Source organism: Diabrotica virgifera, chromosome 7 (genome assembly GCF_917563875.1).
Source record: "Diabrotica virgifera virgifera chromosome 7, PGI_DIABVI_V3a".
NCBI lineage: Eukaryota > Metazoa > Arthropoda > Insecta > Coleoptera > Chrysomelidae > Diabrotica > Diabrotica virgifera.
In genome coordinates, this window is record NC_065449.1 from 138,335,469 (window position 1) to 138,357,658 (window position 22,190).

A 22,190-nucleotide genomic window follows, 5' to 3' on the forward strand; every position below is an offset into this window, starting at 1 on the left:
GCATCTCTATGAGACCATGCAGAAAGCTGTACTACCCTCAACGTCTAGATGTGTACGAAAACTTTTGGGTGATTCTCTAATATACCAAGTCACCTAGGACTCGATAACACGGAGAGAGCTCCTCCAGAGCTCAATCCTTTCGATACCGTATCTGGGATGAATGAATTCCCCTTAGAGAAAGTGAGAGCCATATGGTTAAATCTGGGATAATAAACAAAAATGATAAATTTATATTATTCACCTTTTATACGAATTCAAAAATTTATCTGCAGACGAAAATTATCGCAGCATATATTGGCCAAAAATGTCAGCCAGAAATAAATATGTGTACAATTCGTCAACCATTCAGCCAATGTGTCGTCGATCCGAGACAGAGGATAATTATCTTTCTTGGTAACATTGTTCAACAAACGGTAGTCCACTCAGAACCTCGTAGTTCCGTCTTTATTCTTGACCAGGACTACCAGGGAGACCCATAAGCTCGTAGAAGGTTCTATACCCCGTCTTTCTTCATTTCCTGAACAATCCTTTCAGCCTCCTCTCTCTTCGCCTGCGGTAATTGTCAAGCTGTTTGACAACGGTAGTTCTTCCCGTTTTTCCTCCTTTCGGTACAAAGATGTCACGATACCGCCAAAGAAATGCCGATATTTTTCTTTTGTCCACCTGATTTCGCGACTGGCCTGCAACCATTTGATCGAACTTGTCGTTGGAATGTTCGGATGTTGTCGTCTGACGGATTATAAACGTCAGGGTACACAAGTTCTTACTTTTGTCTCTATCTTAAAAGTCACTGGGTAGTCATTGACATTAACCAGTCTTCTAGGAATTTATTTAACAGATGTAACCAATTCCTTTCCAATTATGATTCCTCGGCCAACCTCCTCGTCGTGGTTCCAAGGCGTCTTAACAGGTGTTCCTTCTTCCACAATAGGGAACTTGCAAAAAATTTTAAATATTAAAATGATATTAAAAAACATAAGGTAACATGATCTTAAAACGCTTGCATGCGAAAAAAACAAATATTTTTAACCCGTACGCTAATTACGACGTTTTGAAAATGCTATAAAATTCAAATATCTTAGGAGGCTCTTGAACGTCCTTCTATTGGTTCGACGTCACCGGCCACGGTGAACCGGCGGAAACAACGCGATTAAGGTAGGTATCACGGGTATATTACATTTTAATCGTCTTTAATGAAAAATTTCTAGGTATTATTTATGTTCATCTTATATATTATAATAAGTAGTTCCCCAATCAGCTTAGTTTTAAACTGAAATTGATAAAGTTGAGTGCTACCTTGTAAAGAGTTTAAAACGCATAATATGACGGACGAGGGTTTTTCAAAAGGTCAATCTGACTAACTTACCTACCGTTGATGTCTTCATCGTGGCAACTTTTATAAAAAGTAGTAAAAGCTATTCTATTAGAGAAATGCGAGGTGTCAAGGCAAATAAGTAAGAGTTATTAATAAGCATGTTTAAACCGTTTATAACAATAGTTTGGTACCATTATATTATCGTACGTATACGGTTTACCCCGTGGGTTTGATCTACCTACCTCTAATCGAAGGATTTCGTATATCCTGGAAAAGATTACGGTGTAATTTGCATTATAATAAAGATTATATTTTATTGTAATGTTTATTAGTACCTACTGGAGCCTTTCATTATTGTGTTCAAAGCCTTCTGAGAAAAGATTATGGTGATTAGCAGCCACAAAATCCTTCTTTACAAAGTTAATAATACGCATAAATAAGAAGAATCATTATTGTAATTTTACAAGTTAATATCTTTATCATCTCAGCTTATACTTACACCGCATCCCTCGGTAGACCGCAAGCTATAGTAGAAACCCGACTGTAGACCGCATACTATAGTAGCACCAATACTTTTTAGTTACTCTTACTTTTATTACTAAAAGTTTTGTTTATTTTTAAGTTACTTGTTTCTTCTTTGTTCTTCAACACAAGAAACGAGCAGAGTAATTTCATAAAAAAGAACTTTTTGATACATGTCAACAGAGATAAAATGTTAAAAAATCATACAGAAGTAAAAAACTTCATTTGTACAATGGTATAAAAAGTTTATTAAAAACTATTAAAAGTCATCCAGAAGGATCTGCAAAACGTTTTTTATCTGCTCGATAAAAAATCGTGGTTCTTGCCAGTTCAATGGACACAGACCAACCTGTGTCTGACCAACCTGTGTCTGACCAACCTGTGTCTGACCAACCGGTTGGTCTGTGTCCATTGAACTGGCAAGAACCACGATTTTTTATCGAGTAGGGAACCATGTTGCCCTTTGAGCACTCCTAACATATAAATTAATCCTTTAACATCGACTTGGAGTCGCTATAAATATTCTTCTTCTTCATGTGCCGTGCTCGATTATCGAACGTTGGCTATCAAATTGGCTATAGTAATTTTGTTAACGGCAGCTCGGAAAAGGGATGCAGAGGATCTGTTATACCATTCTCTCAGGTTTTTAAGCCATGACGTTCTTCTTCGACCTGGCCCTCTTCTTCCGTCTACCTTGCCTTGTATTATTAAATGGAGTATATTATATCTCTCTGGGTGTCGCATAACATGGCCAAAATATTCAAGTTTTCGATTTTTAACTGTTCTGACGACTTCTGTGACTTTTCCCATCCGGTGCAAAACAACTTCGTTACGAACTCTATCCACCCAACTTATTCGTAGGATTCTTCGGTATACCCAAATTTCAAAGGCTTCCAATTTCTTGAGAAGAGTATCTGTTAAAGTCCAACCTTCGACACCGTACAAAAGAGTAGAGAACACATAACATCTCACTAATCTAATTTTAAGATTCAAAGTAATGTTGTTTCCACATAAAAGTTTCTTTATCTTAAAGAATGCAGCTCTGGCCTTCTCTATACGTATTCTAATTTCTTTGCTCATGTCCCAGTTCTCATTTAGATTACAACCAAGGTAGGTGATACTGTTAGTTCTTTCTAATTGTTCACCATAAGCTGTTACTACTTCCGGTTGTATTGGCGTCTTACTGACAACCATCACCTTGGTCTTTGCGGTGTTTAGCTTGAGTCCATATTCATCACACGTTGTGGTAATCCTATTAATCAGATGTTGAAGTTCTTCATAATTGCTCGCAATTAACACCGTGTCATCCGCATATCTCAAATTATTAATATTGACTCCATTCATTTTGATACCACATTGAGCATTATCCACTGCTTTATTAAAAACAAACTCAGAATAGATGTTAAATATTAGTGGGGACAAAATGCAGCCCTGCCTTACTCCTCTTCGTATTTGAAGTTCTTCAGACGTGTCCCAGCCAATCCTGATGTTTGCACGTTGATGCCAGTAAAGATTTTTGATAATGCGTAGGTCTTTATCATCAATACCCACTTTCTGAAGAATAGCAATCATTTCCGTATGTTTTACCCGATCAAAGGCCTTCTCAAAGTCAATGAAACACATATAAACCGGATGTCCGACATCTCTGCATCTCTGTACCATAACCTGAATACTAAACAGTGCTTCTCTGGTCCCAAGGTTATTGCGGAATCCAAACTGTGTATCACCAAGCTGTTCTTCTATTTTTTGGTACATCCTAGAGTGCAAAATTCGTAGAAATATCTTTAAAACATGACTCATCAAGCTAATGGTGCGGTAGTCACTACATCTTTTCGCGTTTGCCTTTTTAGGTATCGTCACAAAAGTCGACAGCAGCCAATCCGTTGGTATATAGCCAGTTTGATAAACTTTATTAAAAAGATGAAGGAGAGATCTTTTACCTGAATTTTCGAAGAGCTTTATTATTTCATTCGGTATTTCGTCTGGTCCCGTCGCTTTTCTGGTCTTTGCTAATCTTATTGCTTGTTCAATTTCGTCCATAGTTATGTCAGGTCCTGTAACTACTTCGTTAATTTCAAGCTCGGGCCTTTCATCATTAAACAGTTCCTCAATGTATTCTTTCCATCTGTCTATTTTATCCAAATCAGTGATAATCAGTTTTCCGTCTCTATCAACGATGTTATTTGCATGTTTTTTGTTCTGACCGGTGAGTTCTTTTATTTTTTTATACATATTAAATGAATCATGTTTTCTCTGCAACTCTTTAATTTCTAAACATTTTTTTTCAAAGTATGTTTCTTTTGCCGCTCGTATTTTAGTCCTTATCTCTTTATTAATGCGTTTATACATTTCGATGTTTTGATTCTTAAATTTGCGTCTTTTTTCCATCAAATTCAAAATCTCATCGTTCATCCACTGTTGCTTCTTTTGATTTTTCTCTTTGAAGTTTGGAGTTGAGTTGTTTATAATCGTTTTGATTTGGTTCCAATGATCCTCGATGGATTCTTGTTGTTCGCTATTCTCAAAATTGCTCTCTAAATTGTTTGAAATCCCCTGACTGTTGTTTCTAATAAAATCGGTATCCAGTTTGTTAGAGGATCGTGGTTGTTTTATCCGTTTAAGTTTTAATTTTATTTCGGCTAACAATAGATTGTGATCAGATGGCACATCGGCGCCAGGATAGGTTTTTACAGACTTTACTGCATTTCTGTAACGCTCACTGATGGTTATGTAGTCAATTTGGTTTCTTACGATATTATTGGGGGTATCTGCTGGAGATTTCCACGTATATAATCTCCTTTTAGGTAATTTGAAAAAGGTATTCATTATACATAGATTATGTTCTTTGCAAAAATCTGCGAAATAGTCTCCCCTTTCATTTCTATCGCCCAGTCCATAACAGCCAATAATATTACTTTGTCTGCCTTTTCCTATCTTAGCATTAAGGTCACCCATCAGAATGGTGAGATCTCTAGTCTTGAGTTGGTCGGTAACAGTTTTTACATCGGCGTAGAACTTGTCAAGTTCTTCCAGTTCACTTTCCGCTGTCGGTGCATACACTTGTATTAAATTTATGTTTCTGGGTTTCGCGTTCAACTGAATCATTATGACTCGTTCAGATACCTGGCATACCGCTCTAACACATTTGCTAACCTCGTTTGAGACTATGAATCCTACACCATGACGATGGTAATTACTCTCTTCTCCTGCATAATATACTTCATGATCATCCACATGGCATTGGCCAGATCCGGGCCATCGCATTTCACTGATACCCAGAATTGATATTTGCAGCCTTTTCATCTCATTTATGGCATTGTGTGTTTTTCCTGGTTCATATAAACTCCGCACATTCCATGTGCCTATTCTACAACTTCTCTGTATATCAAATTTGGCCAAGCGGGAGATTCTTCGCACCCCTGCCCCATTTAAGAAGCGCCCGTACTCGGGGCCATCGTTTATTTCCTCAGCCATATTGATTAACCTGGGAAAAATAGTGTAGTAGTCATTCCCTTGGCTTTCTACACCGCTGTGTACACGCTGTTTAAGTGGTTGCCACCGCACCGAGTACTATTCTGTATTGACCGTTCTGGCCTAAATGACTTCCGCTCAATACAGATACTGAAAAACCAGCTGCCGATTTCCAGGTTCGATTTTATACAAGCCCTAAAACCAGGGGGCTGCCACCTCCGTCCTCCAGACCGTTGTGAAGACCTTCTTTTCCGCCCTGGATGCCGTTGTGGGCTTCATCCGTGACCCTGGACAGGGGACCCTTAGCAGGTACTAGTTTCCCGGGTCAGGAAACACCTGGAATCTGCAGAAGGCAGGGATTGATTCAATTTCCCTGATAGGACTATCCAAAAGGAGTTCCTACCTGCTACCGGCAAAATTAATATTAATAATATTAATATAAATATTATAGATTTAAAATGTAAACCATATTTCTCGATGTCACCATTTTCATAAGGTTGCTAGTTACATGTACTAGGCAGAACGCACTGAAGATGATCTGATCTAGATCGAAAACGTTTTGCAGATCCTTTTGGATGATTTTTAATAGTTTTTAATAAACTTTTTATACCATTGTACAAATGAAGTTTTTTACTTCTGTATGATTTTTTAATTATGGTATACAGCCAGCTACTGGGTATTTTCCCATTGAAAATGTTAATATTTTGCCTGTCACAGAAAAAATCATTTTTGCCACAGAGTAAAACAAGATATTTCAACTATATTATTTATCTATGGGCAAACTGCATTAAATGCAATGGCCCACCCCGAACGGACAAACGATACGAGTGGCCTGTGACGTCAGACCCCAGGTCTCGCTTTTGAAGTTGTTTAAAACGAAAATTTTAGGCGCGGAACTTTGATTAGATGTTGTACGTACACTATTCATTGTTAAGACGTAATATTTTGAATATAACATTTTAAAACATAAATTAACAATTTTATGCAAAAAAAATTTTTAGTGCAAGTTCCCTATTCCCTGCAGCCGCGCTACTATGATCGTTTCACTCCTTGCAGGCACAATTGTATATTCTTTAATGGCTGCTTGCACAGTGCGGTCATGTGGCATTCTAATGTTATTAGCACTCTGTGCTAATGTGCATAGAGCATTCTCGTTGCCAACTTTGATTATCCTATTCTTAAAATCCAATTGAAATCCATACAAATTTATTACGTCCATTCCTTTATAACATCCTCTTCGATGTCAGCAACTATGACAGTATCGACGAACTTTTCTATCCCAATTCCTAATTGTATTTTGATTTCTCCAAGAATGTTTGCATTTTCATCTGTAGCAGTCTGCAGTAGCAACCTGGTTGGTAAAAGTTTCTTACGGCTGTTTTTAAATGACGGTCGTATAATGGTCCTGGTCGCCCCGGTATCCACCAACAATGTATACTTTTTACCATTTATTCTCCGTATACATATAGAGTATCTTCACGGCATTTCAAAAAAGCTATTAGTATGAGAGGGTCTTTCGAAAAGTTTCGGGTCGAAGCTGTCTCCTTAAGACCGACCCGTTCTAGTTTTCCTGCTGGTGAGTCTCTTCATTTGTGTTGTACCTAGGGTACTTACATGAAATTCTTACGTGTCCCATTTTACCACAATTCCAGCACCTTATTGTTTTCGTTTTCTTGGATGTAATACCTTTCATCATATTAACAAGCTGGTCAAGTTTGTCTTCATCATCTTCCTCTTCACAGTCGTAATTTTACTGTAGCCGCCAGAGGCCTGCGTAACTGAACAGTCAACTGAACTGTACAATCAGAACTAACTCATATGTTTACCTAAGGTAATAAATCCAGAACGTTCCTGAAGAAATAGAACAAAGGTACAGACATGCGAAAGTAAACAAATACAATTTGGTCGCGAACCTTCTCCAGACCTGTAGAGAATTCGACCAACAAAGATGGGTTTCGGGTGCCCGCTTGTCTGCTAGCGTGGCTACTGGGATCGACGGGTTTTCTGGTAACAACAATATTTTCGTGAGTTTTCACCAAGAAATTAAGTCGAAATTTGATTGTGTTACTAATATTTTTGGGAACACACATAGGTATAATATTTTTATGCATTATTTGATGATGCTGTTTGGTGAATTTTATTTCGATTCTGGTGTATTTGAAACCGTAAATGATTTAACTTATTTACTTGTAATAATGTACAAAGTTTAAATTTTTGGTGTCTATTTTCAAACTATTTTTGAGGTGCTTACAAAATTAAATATTAAAATTAATAAAATTGCTATAAATATTTATCCAAACACCTTGACGGCTATGGCCTTACGCGCGTCCTTCCTTTCTACACCGTAATTGTCCATACTTTAAGAATTTGTCGCTTCGTATAATTTCCAGACCGTAGTTACTCCGGTCAACTTACACATCCGAGGTTACAAAAATTACCATCAAGCTGAAAATTGGCAGGATTGTTCAAAATACCATCATAAATGAAATCTAAAAAGTCCTCATAAATCCGACCCGAGCTAAAAAATTTACGCGGGGTCAAAAGTCACCAAATATAGTTTTTAGCGATTTTCAGCGAAACGGTAAGTTTTATCATAAAATTAGGTCTAACAAAAAATGTAGATTGGGTAATTATCTATAAAAAATGTCTTACTTTTTTTCCTAAGAGCCACCGTTTTTGAGATACAACGATTCAAAAAGTTGTAATCGTCATAATATCCGCACACGTTTCCACACCACCTTTGAGGTAGTGTCCTTAGCGCGTTTTTTTAACGTGGTTTCCCCAGTAGGCCTATTCCACGGATCTGTTATGATTCTGTTTAATGGCCCGGCTACACAGTACGTCTTGCCTGAGAGCATGCCTGCAGAGATTCGTTTGTGCAGGTAAGAGCGTGTGTATAGACGGCAAGACGGTATCGCGCGCAGGCCTCTAAGCGCGGCTTGTAGGTACTCTCGTCGACATGTTGAAGATTTTACCTGTGCAGTTTTAGGTGCTACAGTTTTACTTGAACGTGTGGCCGGAAGTTCAGTCCGTTCTTCAGTTCCGCAAAAGTTTTGAAGGTGGATAGACCAAGACCAGGCGAAATTAGCGGCATAAGAAGTGTTTCCAAACAATTCTTAACTGAATTTATAGACTTATACAAATCTTTGTCGGCATCATGGAAGGTGAAGAGTAGAGAATATTCCGACAGGAATAATAAAAATGAAGCATTCGCTTCAATTTTTAAGCTCTACCAGTTGCTAGAAACTTTAACGTACAGGATAATATTTCATGAGGAGATTTAGGATGGCGCATAACATTATCTTCTTTTTTAATTATGGGTGTCACCAGACGCAGTAAATCAGTATAGGCTGTTTCATCCATTCTAAGATAACCAAGCCAGTCTTCAGGATCTTCTCTCAAGTCTTAAATTAAGTTAACATGTGAATATATGTTTCTCCGCAGGAGCCACTTAATTTTACTCCACTTACTTCTACAGCGTCGTTGTTTGTTTGTTGCTTTTGTATTAATAAACAATACAATACGCTTCCATTAAAAAAACCTCTTCCGTGCTGCTCATCGTGTCGAGTTCTCGAAAGACTGAAGTTTGCGCAGTCCAGTTTCCAGTAGTCTTCACGTGTAAACAACGTACGGTATACCGTCTTTTTGTTCCGTCATACCTGCACAGTTTTGAACTGCACAGGTAAGACGTAGTGTGTAGCTGGGCTTTAATTTGAAGCTATTGAATAATTGAGATTGGCAAGGGTTAAAAATGATAAAAGGTATAAAAAGCTGTATAAATTAAAAAAAAAGGGAAATTTATCCAACTGGTTCATAATTTTCTAATACTTCTACTTCCTCTTCTCCTTGTTCTTCTTCTTCACCTTCTAGTTCTTCTTCTTGTTCTTCTTCTTCTTCTCCTTGTTCATCCAGGGTGCAAGTAAATTGCCCCAATAACGACACATCGCATGGCTCCTCGATAGAATCAAATGAATCCTCAATTGTTGGTGATTCAACATTGGAGCACGACCGGTTTTGACAATTAGTGCTTGCTTTTTTTGTTTTAATGGAATGGACTTTATGTCAATCAGCCAGTCACAACATGACTACTATATTAAGAAGATTACATATTTAAAGACCGTAAGTCCATAAAATATCAATAACGAAGAAAAATTAGTTCAATAGCTGTTGAGAGGTAATTTATGTACTGAAATAAAGAGATGGTACTAAGCTAAGGTAAGCTAATTATAGCCTCCTTTCAACTTCATAGGTGTGTTCAAAAACGATCTGCAAAAATTTAATAACAATAAAAATAAGATAAGAATAATAAAATAAGAATAATAATAAACAAGACGGCGAGGTCCTCAAAGTTCCATAGCAAGTTTTTTCTTTGTTTTTATCTTCCGCGGCTCCCTACTCAATTCGAAAGCCGCCTTGCTGTGGACTGTCCAAGTTGCTCACCATATTACACTACAAAACTATTTTGGTACTTGACAGAAACATCACCAACGCATTATACATACTCTCTTGTCCATTGGCTAATATACTAAGGATATTAAACGGAGCTGGTATCTTAAGTCTATGTAGCTGCTGAATAAATCGATCTGTTTCATTCTTATATTTTTGGCATTCAAAAAAATATGATCTAAATCACATTTTTTTATCACAATTTGGACATCGATCATTTTCGAGAACACGAATTTTATGCAGGTGTGTGGGATAACAGACGTGACCAAAACGAAGACGTGTTATAGTTGTGATGTATTTTCTTGAATAATTATATGGCTGGAACCACGTTCTATTCGGTATTTTCTTTTGTATACTACAGTACCTAGAAGGGTTGGTATAAGTATGATGAGACCAACATTCATTCCAAATTTTGAGGTATTTCATTTTAATATAAGAGACTGCATCACAAAAACTTACAGGATGTTTATTAGGCAAGCCATTTTTTACACTTTTTTTCGCCAGCATATCAACATGCTCATTATATTCAAGACCGATATGTGCTTTAACCCAAACAAAATGAATCTTTTTATTAACTTTATGTTCCAAAAAGCGTTTTTTGATTGCATATATGATATAATTGGAGGAGTAACTTGGGTACTTAGTCAAAACCAAGGAATTTAAAACAGACAAGGAGTCCGATATAATTATTGCAGAATCAATTATTGTAGACTGACTTACATCCGTCAAAGCTTCGTAGATTGCAATAGCTTCAGCACTAAATATAGAAAATATGTTATCTAGTTTTTAGGAATAATTAATATTTTTGGAGGGAATCTAAAAAGCACAATTAGTGCATGCTACCGAACAAAACAGTCCAACTTTTTTGCAACCACATTTAGCGCTACATCCCTTTTTACAGTTGCAAAAAATTGTGTTCAGGAGTTTTTTCCGGCGCAGGTGGGAGTAAAGTTTGAATTGGTTCTAATGAACTGTCGACTAATTTCCATCCCCAGTCTTTTGGATTTAGCTGATAGCCAAGCCACACTTTAACTTGGTAATATACCCGAAAAAGATGTTAATGAGCAGCCGCTGAGATTGGAGGAAGACAAGATAACTGCACTTGGGCGTAGTTTTTTAGGCGCTCCATACATAGAGAGAAGAAAGCTAATTCCGTTGGAAATAACTTCTTGTGGAGTTAAATTAGTTTTTTTAAAAACTTCAGCTCATTCAAGTAAATCTTGTTTTTCAAACATTTTAAAAACAGTCGTTTTACCGCTCCTGAAAAATACCGATGTCGTATCACAGCCAGTTATTGCGTGTAAAAATAGTATATGATTTGGACACTTTGCAAAAGTAGATAAACTTTTCGATGAATATATTTCCGATTGGTGTTGAGCCAGCTTCTCCAGGTTTTAAAAAAAGATAGTTTTTTCGATTGGAGTTCGAGCAGTGAGTAATACGAGCAAGTCTACATATTCACCTACAACAATAGTTGTATTTGTTAAATTGAATTGCTCTATGGCTGTTTCAATTATCATTACGTCATCTACCTGAATAGGTCTGGATCCTGCGTACGAAAAAAAAGTTGATTAATAGCAAGCTGAAAATTTGTTAATAGCTTAAGGGTGTCTAGTCGGATAAACTTTGATATATGGGAACACTGGAACAGGGGAAGTTTTAATTGTGGAACAGGTTAAAAATTTGGAACGGTCAGATTACGAAAACGGCACATTTATTTTGTTCGACAGAACAGACTTAAACTCTCCGAACAGAGATTAAACTCTCATGCAAAAATCAGACTGCTATTTATCACCTGTCATAATTCCTGTCATTTGACATATTCTACATGTTCCACTCATTAAAACGCCCATTTGGTGATAAATAGTAGTCTGATTTTTGCGAGTTGAGTCTGAGTTTTGAGTCTGAGTTTTGAGAGTTTAATCTCTGTTCGGAGAGTTTAAGTCGGTTCTGTCGGACAAAATTCATGTGCCGTTTTCGTGATCTGACCGTTCCAAATTTTTAACTGTTCCACAATTAAAACTTCCCCTGTTCCAGTGTTCCCATATATCAAAGTTTGTCCGACTAGACACCCTTAAGCTTTTAACAAATTTTCAGCTTGCTATTAATCAACTTTTTTTCATACGCGGGATCCAGACCTAGAAGGATTTCGCCACCCAGGAAGATTACGGTGTAATTTGCATAATAGTAAACAAACTAAATTTGCATAAAGTTTATTGTATATTGAAATGTTTACTAGTACTTAGCAATAAACATTTTGCCTAAAAAGTTGGCTTTCATTCTTATGTTCAAACCCTTCTGAGAAAAGAATATTATCCCTCGGTGGACCGCAAGCTGTATAGTAGAAACATTATCATATTTATAATATCTTATATTATTATGTGTAATATAAGTTAAGTTGACCGATAGAATATTATGTTTACTTATATTACAGCTTCAGTGATGTAGGTATATACGTGGTGTACTAATACATATTATGACGATTAGAACTCTTTCAACTCTTTGAATCGTTAGTATCTCAAAAACGGTGGTTCTTAGGGAAAAAAAGTATTAACGATATTTTTTATAGATAATTATCTAATCTACATTTTTTGTTAGAACTAATTTTATGTTAAAACTTACCGTTTCGCTGAAAATCGCTAAATACCATATTTGGTGACCTTTGACCCCGCGTAATTTTTTTAGCTCGGGTCGGATTTATAAAGACTTTTTGTTAGATTTCATTTATGATGGTATTTTGAACAATCCTTCCAATTTCCAGCTTGATGGTAATTATTGTAACCTCACTCCTATTTTTGAGTCTAACTAGACCGGTGTAAGTATAGTATAATATATTCTTCTTGTTGTGATGCTGTCTCCTTTAGTGGACTACACTGGCAAATCTGTCTCTGTCCAATGCGGTTCTAAACAAAGATGTTAAATCAAGGCCGGTCCAGTCTCTGATATTTCTAAGCCATGAAATCTGGCGTCTACCGGGACCCCGTTTTCCTTCAATCTTTAGCAGGTAGCAGATAGGTAGCTTTAAGCTGAGCTGGGCTAAGCTGGAGCTTAAGATTTTTGGGTGCAACCAGGCATAACTTCTAACTTTGATGATTTTTAACAGCTCCTTATCTGTACCTATTCTGTGTGTGGGTTGTCCAAGGTATTTGTTGAGTGTCCAGGCCTCCGTTCCATACATAAGTATTGACCATCTATTGCAATGCGGAAAACGACATCTAAGGCTGATATTAATGCCACTGTTACTAAATAAGCTTTTCATTTTGATAAAGCCTTTTCGGGCTATCTCTATTCTCGCTCTTACTTCTTGTTTATAATCAAGTTGATTGTTGAACCAGCAGCCAAGATATTTGTATTGGTTTACGTATTCAAGCTGCTGATGATTCACATATATTGGAAGGGGTAAACTTTTGTTCCTTGATATTTTCATAACTTTGGTTTTCGCAGTATTGATATTCATCCCCATGTGTTCACAACTCTCAAGTAACCCTATTTAACAGTATATTTAAACTATGGTCCGAATCAGTTATTAAAACAGTGCCATCTGCTTAGCCGATGTTATTTACTCTTTGACTGTCCTGATTCCTTCTGAAGAGTGTGATAAAGCGTTCGCAAATATTACCGCAGAGTAGGCATTAGAAATATTATATGTACAGTATGTCCCTGTAAGTTTGAACCATATGGAAAACTTTTTTATTATTAAGTTTACGAAAAAAAGTTATTCTTCTTAAAATGCTCTGCATCTGCATGGATGGTCTAAAACCTAAAATTCAACCATCAGATATGAACTTTTATGAATATTATACGAAGTATGTCAAAAAATATTAATTTCGCTCAAGAGTAAAGTCGCTTTATTTTTCACAATATTGAAAATTGCTATTAGGAAAAGTTGTTTGGAATTAAGAACTATATTCTAATATGCAATTACATCCTTCTAATTGAAAAATGTTTTTTGAAAAATTGTGGATAACCAACATTATGTTCAGTTATTTTAATTCTGATAACTCTTTTATTAATAATTTTACGTAAAAAATTTCTGCATGGTATAAAACCTAAAATACAACCATTCTTAGATCAAATTTTATTAATTTTATACGAGGTATATTAGTACAATCATTCAAGCTTAAAATGGATCCAAACCTCGCAATTCTAGTTGCCTTCATCGATTTTCTTTAAATTTTGGAATTCATTTCATTTTACCCTCTTCTTCAAACCTGACTTAATCGCAAAGTATGTATTTTATTTTTAGGGGGTGAAAATTACCCCTTACTCCAATAAATTGAAAACTAATTAATTAAAGCGGAAATGGGCTATAATTATGTTCAAATATGTTAAATGTTGATTGTTTTGAATCATGACTTTAATATTTTGATATTTTACAGCTCACAACCCTTAAAAACAACCCCTCATACAAAGATTATTTAAAAAGTATGGTCACGAAACATGAAATTTTTTTTATTTTGGATCGTAATAGGAGAATTTCTTTCCTTCAAGTACCTACCTACAATAAATCTGACACTTAATTTTTTTAATAATGCAGCCACCAAAAACCACCCCAGGAATGAAACTTAGGAAAAAGTTGAAAATTAATAAATGGAAGCAATTACAGACATCAATCTGTTTAAACACGTTCAATTTTTTTTGTTTTTTTTTACAATATAACTATTAGTTTGATATTTTTATATGTAGCTACCCTTAAAAACTACCCCTCATACAATTATTTAAAAAATGGCTGAGATTATGAAATCATTTTATTTTCGATCTTAAATAGAAAAAATATATGTTATTTAACTATAAAAAACCTGATACATACAAGATTTTAATTTGATTCAACTCCTAAAAACTACCCCTTATCATAAAAATTAGGGAAACAATCTTTTTGAAAGCTTGAAGTAATGGAATTCGTTAAGAAAATGAAAATTAATTGTTGCTTATGATATAATTATGTGTTTATAAAATTTGTATCCCATATAAAAATATATGGATGAGGGAAATTAAATATTTTAAACTTCACATTTTGATGGTAATGAAAAATATTTATTTTACAACATTAAATTAAGTATAAAATTAATATGATTTTTAAAATATATATCAATACTTTAACTTCAACTTCCAATTTCTTCTGCATCGCAGATCACCAGAGCAGGAACGCAAGATTGATTGCAATATAATCCAAGTTTGCGACACCCACCAGTTGAGCCACATCCTTTTTTGCAATTGAAAAATATCATTTTAAGTAGTTCTTCTGGTGCAGGAATATCCGTCATTTTGTTTGGTACCAAGGTGCCATTCACTTTTGTCCATCCCCAATCAGCAAAATTGAGAGTTTTGTTGCCCGATATGTAAATACATACAAAGCAAACATTGCATGTATAAAAGAATAAATACTCCAAAAACGTCCAAATTTAGACGCTCCGTAATTTTCAAACATTATCTCTAGAAAAATTTATTTGGTTTTTTAACAATAACTCGGCTTCCCTTTAAGCTTTCTGCATTCACTCACACATCATTTTGTAGGGAATTTCATAAGCTATGAGATCATGAGAGTTTCAATCTTTCTAGTCTCTTTTATTCAAAGAATTTTAATGTTAGAGGGCTAAAAAGACGCTCACTTTGCATTGAAATCAATACTTTAAACACTTATATCTCGCTTAATTTATAAGCTACGTGAGTTATAAAAAAAGCAAAATTTTAAGTAAAAAATAAGCTAAATTTTTGGTCAGAGTACGTTTTTTTCACAAATCCAATAGTTTTTAAGTTATTTTGAAAAAATAGTATATCTTTTGAGAAATCGAAAAAAAAAAGAAATTTATGTTGTTCTGAAGCTATTTCCTTGTGGCATTTTTATAATTAAGTATTTTCTATGGGAAATAAGCCACAATTTTACTAAAAAATGAATTTATTAACGTTTCGAAGCCCAAATCGGGTTTCGTTGTCAAAATACAAAATACTATTAAAATAAACAAAAATGTTGTTGCTAAGTAAAAAAATTCTTCTAATAATTTATTTAATCTGACTCATTTATATTGGCAATTCAGACGTATATTATACATTTTAACCCATTTAGCGCCAAAGGTGCGAAAACGCACCATTTTTCTGTAGAATTTTTTTTTGGCAATTCGTTAATTTTTTTTAAATCTTTGTATTTTTTAAGCAACCAGAAGATATAACTGTAACTAAATTTAATTTTATCTAACAATAAAACACGAAAACGTTTGTTTTCTATACTTCCACAAAATTTATTATAACTAAGTGACTACAGCTGTTTCGGCGGAGTGCCTTTCTCGGAGTGCCGAAACAGCTGTAGTCACTTAGTTATAATAAATTTTGTGGAAGTATAGAAAACAAACGTTTTCGTGTTTTATTGTTAGATAAAATGAACTTCCATCAAGTAACGGTCGAATCCATCAATTAAATTTAATTTTGTTTAATTTCCAAACTCATGCTTTCATCACAAAAATATTTTCTAAATGTCCGACATTTTCAATCCTTCGACGCAACTTTATTTTTACTGTAGTAATTTTATCGGCATAACACTTTTGTGGTCAAATAAATTAAAACATTATTTTTTTAACATATTTGTACACCAATTGTTATAAAAATACAAAAAAAATAATTTCTGAGTCATCAAATCTCGTGTTTGAAAATAATGGTTCGATAACGAACCATTGGCGGAAGTCGACATATAATCCTGTCTGATCAGGAATAAGTTCAAGGTGATGCACAGGCAGTAATTTGTTGGGATATTTCTTTATTATGTGTAAAAACACGTATCCACTATGCTTTCACTCCGAGCTCCTGCAACTGCTCCACATAGTGGACACGTTTGGCGCTCCCGGGCTGTGCAATTTTGCGCACTCTGCCTCGGCGCTCCAATCTGGGGCGGTTTATATGTAAGGGAGCGCATACCATATCGATTGGAGCAGTTGCAGGGAGCGCGGAGCGCAAGAAGTTCGTGAACATAGTGGATGGTTGGCGCTCTCGGACGATGCAACAGTGTGCGCTCCGCCTCAACGGTCCAATAGGTGGCGGTTTATATGTAGAGGAGCGCATGCATGTAGATGGGAGCAGTTGCAGGGAGCGCGAAGCGCAAGAGGTTTGTAAACATAGTGAATGGTAGGCACTCCCGGACCGTGCAACAGTGCGCGCACCGTCTCGGCGTTCCAATTGGTGTCGGTTTATATGTAGAGGAACGCATACCGTATCGATTGGAGCAGTTGCAGGGAGCGCGGAGTGCAAGAGGTTCGTGAACATAGTGGATGGTTGGCGCTCCCGGACCGTGCAACAGTGCGCCAAAGACCGTGCGGCAGTGCCTCGGTGGTCCAATATTACGAACATAGTGGATACGTACCTTTAGAAAGACGGGTATTCTGGTATTCAGTTTTGTTATAATCTAGGGTGGGGGAGGGGGGGGGCTCCATAAGGGAGGATGTGTAGTGTTGTAGACAGTAGACAATATGTCGATTCGTCAAATTTATGCAACTGGCACAGTGCAAGATACAGGATTGGAAAGTGTAAACTTCAAATATCTAAAATAATTTCTAAAAAGGATAGAGGGCCGTTCGACTTCATTTTTGACAAAGAAGCTGAAGAAGGTGTAGGCAATGTTCTAACCATATTATTTTTGTTTATGAAAACTTCCAGGTCCATTTACACTCTTAGGGCCGGTTGTTCGAACGCTAATCAAGAATGATCATTATCAAATAATTAATTACTGTCAATGTCAACTTTGTTTGGGTCGTTAAAAAGTCTGTGGAGTCTATAATCAATTAATATAACAATAATTATTAACATAATTAATAATAGATCTCATAATTGTAATTAATTATGTTTTCAGCAACCCAAACAAAGTTGACATTGACAGTTTTGGTGACAGTAATTAAATATTTGATAATGATCATTGTTGATTAGCGTTCGAACAACCGGCCCTAAATGTTTTGAGACTTTTCACAAAAATATAAAATTGTGTATTTCAATTTTTATATCTCATTTCCGCCAAAGGTTCGAAAACGAACCATTTTGTTGTTGTGACACCTGCCATTATCAAAGTGTAAAAAAATTTTTTTAAGAATGTTTAAGTTTATTTTACTCTAGTTAATCAAATTTATTACATATTAATGCAGTATTTCTTTGCTTGGCGGTTAATGGGTTAAAGTAGAAGAGTTTAAAATGATATCGCCAATATTTATGAGTTGCGTTCCTGGGACGACTTTACTAAAAGATAGTTCATTCGATTACATGAAATCAATCCCAACTCAAGAATATCCGTCGCAAAAAAATCATAGCATGTGATCTGTCTTTAAAAAGACAACCAAATGCAACGATGACAGTAAAATTCTCGCGTTAGAGATTCCATAGTAAATCACGAGGGAAAACCAGGAAAAAAAAACCTCGTGATACTATCCCGACATCGTAAGTATTTGGTCTTACATTTAATTTACCTTCAAAAAACTAATACCAAATTCTGACTTTAATGTCTTTGAATTATAAATATTATTAATAATACATAGATATACAATAAGTAATACTAAAATATAATTATATTATAATACATTGATATACAATAAGTAGTACTAAAATATAATTATATTTTAGTATTGCTTATTGTATATCTATGTATTATTAATAATATTTATAATTCAAACATATTAAAGTCAGAATTTGGTATTAGTTTTTTTAAGGTAAATTAAATGTAAGACCAAATACTTACGATGTCGGGATAGTATCACGAGGTTTTTTCCTGGTTTTCCCTCGTGATTTACTATGGAATCTCTAACTCGAGAATTTTACTGTCATCGTTGCATTTGGTTGTCTTTTTAAAGACAGATCACATGCTATGATTTTTTTGCGACGGATATTCTTGAGTTGGGATTGATTTCATGTAATCGAATGAACTATCTTTTAGTAAAGTCGTCCCAGGAACGCAACTCATAAATATTGGCGATATCATTTTAAAGTCTTCTACTTTAAAATGTATAATATACGTCTGAATTGCCAATATAAATGAGTCAGATTAAATAAATTATTAGAAGAATTTTTTTACTTAGCAACAACATTTTTGTTTATTTTAATAGTATTTTGTATTTTGACAACGAAACCCGATTTGGGCTTCGAAACGTTAATAAATTCATTTTTTAGTAAAATTGTGGCTTATTTCCCATAGAAAATACTTAATTAAAAAAAAATTTACTTAAAACAAATTTTTTCAAAATGTAATTATTCTAAATATTTCAGACTTTTGGAACGTGTTGTCGGAACATAAAGTTAATTTTACGTGGCCTACATTAATATTAATTTTGACGCACATGGCATACATTTTACCGTCATTTTTTCTTTTATAAATTTGAGGTATTTGACTAAATTTCATTATAACTTGCCTAATTTTCATGCTAGAGGCTTCTGTCAAAGCATATTTTGAAGGTCTAAAAATGTAGGTACTTTAAAAATGTGTATTAACATTTTCTATGAAAAATTAAGCATTTTTCCGTTATTTGTACTCAAATCTTTGCACAAATTTACGAAAAACAAAAAATTCGTTTTCAATGACTCATAAGTTGCGTAATATTATCTAAAAAATTTAATTAAGACTGATTAGTTTCTTTGCTTTTTTATAAGCTTCAATTTTAATAAGGATGATTTTTCCCGAAAATGCGTAATTTTCGAGTTCTTCGCGAAAAACTATTGAAAAACGTGTTGTGTAAGTTAGGTAAAAATTGTGTTCTAGATTTTCTTCATAAAATTCAATTTTCTATCGATTCCCGGTGTCATTTTGAAATTTTAAATTTCCACTCTCGAGAGAGGGTGGCATTCACCCCCGGGGTTGAATCATACATTGGCACCAAGTCAGGTTTGTTATTTGCATCATTTTTGAGCTACTTTCAAAATTTCAAACAAATCCATGAAGGCCTTTAGAATTGCGAGGTGAATTGCTTGAATTAATGTACTATATCAAAAAAGAAGAATGTCGATCAAGAGTAAAGTATTTTTATAGTTTTGAATATTTCAATTAGAAGGATGTAATTACATATTGGAACATAGTTTTTAATTATAAACAACTTTTCATAATCACAATTTTCGATATTGTGAAAAATAAATTTTACTCTTGGGCGAAATTCATATTTTTTTAATATAAGATGGTTGGTTATATTTTAGGTTTTAGATAATGCAGAACAGTTTATAAAGAATAACTTTTTTCGTAAAATTAGTAATAAAATAATTATTTTAATTGAAATAACTGATGTTGGTTATCCATAATTTAAGAAAGATTTACATTTGTTTTTTAATTAGAAGAATGTAATTGCATATTATAATACAGTTCTTAATTCCAAACAACTTTTCATAATAACAATTTTCACTATTGTGAAAAATAAACCTACTTTACTGTTGAGCGAAATTCATATTTTTTGACATACCTCGTATAATATTCATAAAATTTGATATCTGATGGTTGAATCTTATGTTTTGGACCATGCAGAGCTTGTTATGAAGAATAACTTTTTCTCGTAAAATTAATAATAAAAAAGTTTTCCATATGGTTCCAACTTACAGGGACATACTGTATATTACCTATTTTTTAAACACGTGAATTTTTATTTATTTATTTGTTATAGAAAATAATTATCCAGGACGAATGGAATCAGGCATGACATTTACAATTGAGCCCATATTAACACAAGGTGATCAATACATTGTAATATTAGATGATAACTGGACAGCAATTACAGAAGACAATGCACGTACGGCGCAATTTGAACATACAGTGGCAATTACTGATACCGGTGTGGAAATATTGACTAAGTAATAAAATGAAAAAGAGTTTAACAGTGTTAAGAGTTTAACAGTGCTTAAAGATGTGCGAATAACATCTTCCATTTAAGGAAAAAATTTTGTAATTGGTTTATTATAATCATTTTAAACTTTTAGATTTACCATATCTAACGATAATCACGGTAATCCTTGTGAATTAATAAAATATAAATTGTTATACCTATTTGCTAATAAATATGAGTGTGTCATTTAATATTTTTACTTTAATACCAATATGACAAACATCAATACGATTACAATTTTATTAAAACTGGTTCGTTGTGATCAAAAGATTTCTTACTATAACAATAACACATTTATTATAATTAACTATTTTTAATGGGAAATAAGCCACAATTTTACTAAAAAATGATTTTATTAACGTTTCGACTTCCAAATCGGATGCCATTGTCAAAATATAAAAATGTTAATAAATTAAACAAAAAGGTACTTGCTTAGTAAAAAATTCTTCTAATAATTTATTTAATCTGACTCATTTATATCGGCAATTCAGACATATTATACATTTTAAAGTAGAAGACTTTAAAATGATATTTCCAATATTTATGAGTTGCGTTAATAATGTATAATATATGTCTGAATTGTCGATATAAATGAGTCAGATTAAATAAATTATTAGAATAATTTTTTACTAAGCAACAACGTTTTTGTTTAATTTATTAATATTTTTTGTATTTTGACAACGGCATGCGATTTGGACGGCGAAACGTTAATAAAATCATTTTTTTTTAGTAAAATTGTGGCTTATTTCCCATTAAAAATAGTTAATTACAAAAATGCCACAAGAAAATAGAATTCAGAACGAACAACATTTATTATACTTCCCACAATACTGTTTTTTCCAATCTGGTATGCATTGGTATGCCTTAGGCCTGCTCTGGAATTAACAATCTACAGGTCCGTCCACTTAAATTATACCAGATTGTATACGCTTGTTCAATTGAATCTCATCTTTGGTCATGTTAGCCTTGGAAAAACTATTATTGTAATCACTCAACTGACTTTTTTTTGTTATGGCATGGACTTTATGTCAATCAGCCAGTCACAACATGACTACTATATCAAGAAGATTAAATATTTAAAGACCGTAAGTCCATAAAATATCAATAACGAAGAAAAATTAGTTCAATAGCTGTTGAGAGGTAATTTATGTACTGAAATAAAGATATGGTACTAAGCTAAGGTAAGCTAATAGTCTCCTTTCAACATCATAGGTGTGTTCAAAAACTGACCTTTTGCAATGTTAGATATTGTTTATAAACGTCACACTGCTTTAATCCTACCATTTGTATTTGACGGCAATTTTAAGTACTGTGACTTGAAAATGACGTTTGTTGTCAACAATCCGTCCACATACATATACTCGAAGAGTGCGGTCATTCAATTTTTATTAACATTTTTTTTCAACCATTAAGGACCCTTGCTCTTACAGTTTACAGTACCTAGAGTGTACATCAATCAAAACCTGTGAAATGAATCTTTGAAACAAGCTCTATCAAGCAATTTGATGAAAACATTCAGGGACGTTCTCATAGGTGGGTCAGATTTCAAATCGATAAAGAAATTTTCAATCGAATGAAGTAAAAGACAGACGTACTCTCAATAATTTATT

At 34.1% G+C, this 22,190-nt stretch overlaps 1 protein-coding gene across 1 annotated transcript in view; it reads left to right on the plus strand.

Moving 5' to 3' along the window:
* The window catches only part of LOC114331037 (methionine aminopeptidase 1D, mitochondrial), a 147,946-nt gene extending 127,175 nt beyond the window's left edge, over positions 1-20,771 (plus strand). The window contains exon 5 of the mRNA XM_028280500.2: positions 20,362-20,771. Within this exon, the coding sequence (XP_028136301.1) occupies positions 20,362-20,552 (191 nt within the window). The 3' untranslated portion in view covers positions 20,553-20,771. The remainder of the gene's footprint in view (positions 1-20,361) is intronic.
* Positions 20,772-22,190: the final 1,419 nt, after the last annotated feature.